Source organism: Melopsittacus undulatus, chromosome 2 (genome assembly GCF_012275295.1).
Source record: "Melopsittacus undulatus isolate bMelUnd1 chromosome 2, bMelUnd1.mat.Z, whole genome shotgun sequence".
In the NCBI taxonomy this organism is placed as follows: domain Eukaryota; kingdom Metazoa; phylum Chordata; class Aves; order Psittaciformes; family Psittaculidae; genus Melopsittacus; species Melopsittacus undulatus.
This window is the reverse complement of record NC_047528.1, coordinates 17875052-17881051: the sequence shown is the minus strand read 5'-3', so window position 1 is coordinate 17881051 and position 6000 is coordinate 17875052. Positions and strand designations below refer to the sequence as shown.

The 6000-nt window shown below is 42.3% G+C and overlaps 1 protein-coding gene across 1 annotated transcript in view; it reads left to right on the top strand.

Annotated features, from left to right (window-relative positions):
* The first annotated feature begins 2277 nt into the window (after positions 1 to 2277).
* Positions 2278 to 6000, top strand: part of MICU2 (mitochondrial calcium uptake 2) — a 150977-nt gene continuing 147254 nt past the window's right edge. Inside the window, exon 1 of the mRNA XM_031049589.2 lies at positions 2278 to 2474. Coding sequence (XP_030905449.1) covers positions 2280 to 2474 — 195 coding nt within the window. The 5' untranslated portion in view covers positions 2278 to 2279. The remainder of the gene's footprint in view (positions 2475 to 6000) is intronic.

The following is a 6000-nucleotide window of genomic DNA, read 5'->3' as shown; positions in this document are numbered from 1 at the left end:
AAAGCTGAAAATGCCTGGCAGGATGCTGAACTAAACCTGCTTACCTGTGTTGTGGTTGTGTGTTCAATGTCAAGGGATCTGCATTCAGAATTCATATCTCTCAGCCATCCTTTACAACATTTCAGGGATGTTGCCAGTATTCATGAAATGCTTGTTATTGGCTGACATAGAAAGGGAAATACTCTTAATGTGTTTGTTCAAATATTCAGTGTCAAACTATAAGACTGGGATGGAAAATATGTTGTCTGTCTAGAGGGGAATAGAAACAGGGAAAAAAGAATTTGCTCCAAGTTTTACATCTCTGCAGCAGAAATGGAATTCTGCAGTGTGTGTTTGTGTATGACAATAGGGGGATTTTGCTGCTGTTTTACAGGATCTGGGGATTAGAAAGTATTTTCCTGTACAAGTTACTTTTAGGTCTCTGGGGACAGGAAAAAGATTATGCAATGTACATTAGTCTATGGAAATGGAAACCATTCACCCTGCATGTTGAACTCCTGAGTGATTTTGCAATTAGCAGTCATCTGTGTTCCCTAGAGAAGGTGTTTTTGAAGGGTATGTATCCTACTGAGGACTCAGGTGGCACATTCCTGAAGATGTCTCAAACACTCCACAGAATGACACTCAGTGAACAACACATGCTAATGGAAGACTGGATAAATTCTGAGATTCTATTAGTTAGATGACTGAAATTACCATCTATGAAACTGAATTCATGACTCCGAATTCAGGTCAGGGAAGGACAGTGAACAAACATTCCTTCAATGGCACTGATGGATGATCCCTGTTTGTCACTGGATAGAGGGCAAAAAGGCATTTCCATATTTCAGAGCCTGTACCACAGCATTTGTAATGTTGACAGCACAGTACTGGTTGTTGTATCAAAAAGAGGTGAAAGTTATAATTTGCTAAAATGGACAGAGTACTTTCTGAAGGCCTTTAACCAAAGACTGAAGTAATAGAAAACTGCATACAGCAGTTTTCTCCCCAGTCTCTTCCCACATTTACATGGGGCCATTAGGTCAACAACTGCAAAAATATGGATATTGGCATTGCCAATATACAAATGACATCCAGCTTCCTCTCCACTTCTTCACCGATTCCCAGATGGCCCGATGTCTGAAAGTGATCAACTAACATTACAGAGTGATCAACTAATTCAATCTTATCAAGGCCTAGAGAGCTTTGTTAAAACTATGGTAGTAGACAAAAAAAAAAGCATTTTGAAGCACTCACAGTGAATACTTTTCTTTGACATAAGTAATCAGTCGTGGTCAAGTCAATCTGTAATGTTCTCAGTTATCACCTCTACCATAAGTTTCTGTAAGCATATCTTCTGTCACCTGTATTTAATGAGAAACCCTACTCTGCCCTTGAAAAGGATGTTCTAAACATAATCCTGCTTTTGTTGTTTCTTGTCTGGAACATAAGCATAGCACCGCATACATACGTGACATCTCCAACACTTGGAAAACCCCAACTGCACAGCACTCGGTGTCAGGTCAGCCCAGCTAATGCAAGCTCACTAGACCTGCCTCACTCCACACACTGGGCTTCCTACAGAATTTCAAACCCAGTTCGTGACCCATTGCTCTTTATGTACTCAGCAGTGTTTAAAGTTCTGGAAGAAGAATCACTTCAGTTAGGAACATGAAGCTGTGAGTGACCTAGGTGGAGGAGAGCTACAAGCATAGTCACTTTTCACTCTCCACTACACAGGCGAAGCCTTGGGTACCGTCCTCCCAGACACAAGTGAAACGCCTGACTCCCGACACCTCCTTCCCACTCTGCCAAGAACCCGCTAGGCGAGCCCGGCCGCGGTCAGGCCCTTCGCTTCTCTGCCCCGAGGAGGGCCCGGGTCGGCCGCGCAGGACCTTTGCCCACCGACTTGTCCCTCCGTTTTAGCTATTTTCAACGAAACGCTTGAAACGGGGGCCAGGCCGCCACCCCTCACAGCTGAGAGACCTGCCAGGGCCGTAGTGGAAAGACCGGGAACCTGGCGCGTTTCCAAGCCAGGAAGGCAGCCCTGCGGCGCCTATCACTACTGTGTGACCCTGCACACCTGTGCGTGCATTACCTCTCCGCCAGCTCCGTCCCCTCCGACTGTGCAGGCAGCCCCTCTCCCGCCGGCTGAGTTAGGCCAGCACGGTCCCAACAAGAAAGAAAGCCCCCACCCCGCCGAGCGGGCAATGAGGGATCCCTCTGCTTCGGGCCCGGCTCTGCGCATGCGGCCGAAGGGTCGGATCGATGTCGGCGGCGCCACCGTTGCTTCCGGGAAGATGGCGACGTGGAGAGCGGTGTTGGTGTCAGCTGCCCGCGCTCCTCTGAGGGGGTGGTTCGCCGGGCTGCGGCGCCCTCGGAGCCAGCGGCGCCTGCCCAGCTGGAGGGTCGCCGCCGCAGCCGTGGTCTGGGGAGGCTCCCTGGCGACGTGTTACAGCGGGCGGACGGGCGTGTTCCCCATAGTCGTGGCTCAGGTAAAAAGTGGCAGCAGCATCCCCGCTCCGGCAGCCTCGCCTTTCGCCGGCCGGATCAGCCGCGGCGGGGAACTGGGGCTGGGTGTGGAGGAGTGGACTGTGGGCGGGCAGGGGTTCGTAGTGGTCTGACCTCGTTTGCTTCAGCTTTGTGAGGCAGGACCCGGCTGTGGGAGCTCTCGTCGCTCAGGTCTCCCAGCAGATACTGCGCGTCCTTGGCGCGTTTGCAGCAGCCGGTCTCATCAGTGTGTCACTCACGCTAGTACTACTTCCCCCATTGACAAGAGGTTTGCTGTTTTCTTCCGTGAGAGAAGGAAGGGTTTGCCTTAGCACCCAGCGTTTCCCCTGCTCTCTTGGCAGCCCTGGTCGTGCAACCTGATGAACCTGTGTGGTTTGCACAAGCATACGACCTGTTTAGAGCTGTACGCTTTGCTGGTAACTTTCAGAGGTTGTCTGCTTCCATAATGTCTGGTCTGCACATTGGGTATTGTTCGTCAGTTGTGCACCTTTTACCCCCTTAAAAAAAGCGTACTTCTCAAAAATAGTGCTTTTATATCTCGTACTTTGTTTGAAACACATCACACATAACAGGATGATTTTATCCTCGTACATTCAAAATGCTGTGCTGGGGATGTTAACGTGTAGTTTGCCTTGGAGCATCAGTGCACACTCAGAAGGTTATGTTCAAGGACAGATGCTCATTATTTACAAAATAATCTTCCCAAGTTCAAAACGCAGTTATGGTTCCCACCTGTATTGTTTTTGAAGGTCATGAACATTTTTCCATTCTTCCTTCAGAAAAGTTTTTACTGCCAATTAAAGTTGGTCAGGTATTTCGAGACTGGAAGAACTAAATTTTTTTAGGCCAGAGAGTTTTGGTGGTATGGGGGAAGAGGTCAGCGTATGCTTGCAGTACCATTCATCTGCTTATGTTTATGAAATTCTGGAAGTGTTTATCAGTTTGTGTGCTTCAGTGTCATGTCTCAACAAACTGAACAGGCTGAACTACAGCCTATCAATCTTCATTCTTCAGTCAAGAGCAAGAATAATTGTGGTTTTTTATTTTGCAGTCTCAATTGTGGAATTTCTAAGCTGCATCTTCTTAGGAAACTCTTTTTTTAAAATAAGCCTGTTTCTCTATAGGTTAACTGTTACTTCTGATTTCTTGGGTACCATGTTAAAGCTGGTTTTCTGTATACAGGTCATAGTGAGGAAAGGCATCTGTTATTTCACTAGTAATCCTACTGGTAACATATATCTTTGTTTTAAAGAGCCAACAGAATATGATTTTACATTCAGTTACACGATTTTTTTTTGAAGCATTGTGTTATGTTTAAAAAGCCCTATTGTTGAGAGCAATTTCACATATGTATTGAACTCTTGCATAAATAGGTGTATGTGTAGGTATACATAAAAAGTGTTCAGTGCAGGAAGTAATCACTTTTAAAGAGTGGTGAGTGAAGTGATCTAATACTGATGCTGATGTGTTCATGAAGTAGCTTCTATGTAATGCATGGACAGTCCTACAGATATACTTTTGAATTGTGTGGGGAAGTCCAAAAGTCTACAGCTTATTTAATTATTTTTTCGAGTTAATAAATTGCTGGACTCTTCCAATATTAAGTAGTTTATTCAATTTAAACTTCTTCCTTGTTCAGTAAAATGACTGTTGCAGATACTGTCATAGTTGCACACAAAAGTTCTCCATATATCTTGTACTTCATGTTGCTGCAGTTAATATATTGAGTTTTTTTAAACTACCTAAGAACAGGCTGTGCAGAGCATAACACTAAAGCAAATAAACTGAAAGTGGAAGGAACTGGATTGTAAAAGCTGTGCGGGGTAGAGCGACAGAGCCAAAGTAGCACGCTGCAAGTCATTTTAGATGCTCCTTGTAGCTTTTTGTTGACAGAAATAGGAAATACTCAAAAGCAAAACAGAGTGCCGAAACAGGCATATCACATTGATCTCATGTTTTGAAGTGATATTTGTTCAGTTCAGAGCTTGTGCAGTTAAATGGAGATGCTTTTCACATTATAACAGAGGCCAGGCTGGATGAAGCCTTGGGTGATATGGTTTATTGTGAGGTGTCCCTGCCCATGGCAGAGAGGTTGGAAGTAGATGATCCTTTCCAACTAGATGATCCTTTCCAAGCCCAATTATTCTATGATTCTATAATTCTATAACTTTATATTCTATTGTTATCTCCGTTTTGTTATAACCAATCTTAAGCATCCTTGCTTTTGATTTTACTGGCAACTAATTCTGAACTGGTTGTTTGTGTTGCAGTATGTTATGTAGGGAAAATATTTGCAGTATAGATATATAATATAGGTTAAAACAAGTATTTGAAATTTAGCAACATAATTTTCATTATCATCTTGGAAATAAAGGAATATGTAGCGGATGTATTTATACTTGTATCTCATCAACCAGGCCTAGCATTTGCTCTTGAGAATACAGTGAGATTATGCTACAGTGCTTCCTGGTTTCCCATCTAAATCCATGGGAGTTAATTGCTGCAAAATAGGTTGTAATTACTTAAAATACTTGACAAAGTGAAGCTGACAAAGTGACAATGTACTTCAATGCTGTAAAGAGCCAACAGAATATTATGTGATGTTTTTCAGCAGTCTTCATTGTAAATACTTGCTGCTTGTTTACTTTAAGTAGTTGAAGTTGGTAACTCTATTTAGATTTTCTATTGGTCTCAATAAAACTAGTTTCTATCAAAATACCATTTTTTCAGCTATTCCTTCTTAGACAGCTTTAGAGCTATGATTTACTGTCGAAGCTGACAAACAACACTGTGAAGCTAAAGTTTTCTAAATTCAGTATTTAGTCTTCTCTTCTAAAGCTTTGAATTATTTTAAAATCAAAGACTAATACCTTGGGCACCTAGGATCTTATATTGTTATTTAATCACAGTCCTCATGTACTGCTGCAGTTGGTTCAGTCCCGCTCATATTGGTTGTTGGCACTTCTGACTTCTGCTGAGAGTGACTGAAGTCCAGCCTGACTACAGGTCTTTGCAGAACCAAAGATCCTGCAGGTTCAGTTTCTGTTTTCTTTTTGTGAGTTGTATGGGTAGTGTCTGTTTTAATTTGTAGTGACTTATATTTGGTTACTGTTTTCTAATATAATTGTTGTTTATTCTGGAAATAAATTTTCGGGAGGTTTTCTAAACTTTTTCTGGCCCAATTGTTTATCAACATTTTCACTGCCATTTTGTGTTCTGAGAATTTACATTAAGCAAGTAGCATATTAATAATACAACTTTCTAAATTTAGTGTAAGATTACCTCAGATATAATCTTTCATACTGTCTGTTAGAGTTTCAGTAAGTGCTTTATGAACTTATTTCATTCTCTATTTGCTGATCCATTGTTTAGAAATGTACAACAAATATGTATTGGAATAATTCCTTAGTGCTGATTATAAATCTCTACTGTACGAAGATTTTATAGCACAATTAACATAATCCTTTGGGGGGGGTTGTTATTTGTTTTTTGTTTTTTTTTTTTTTTTTT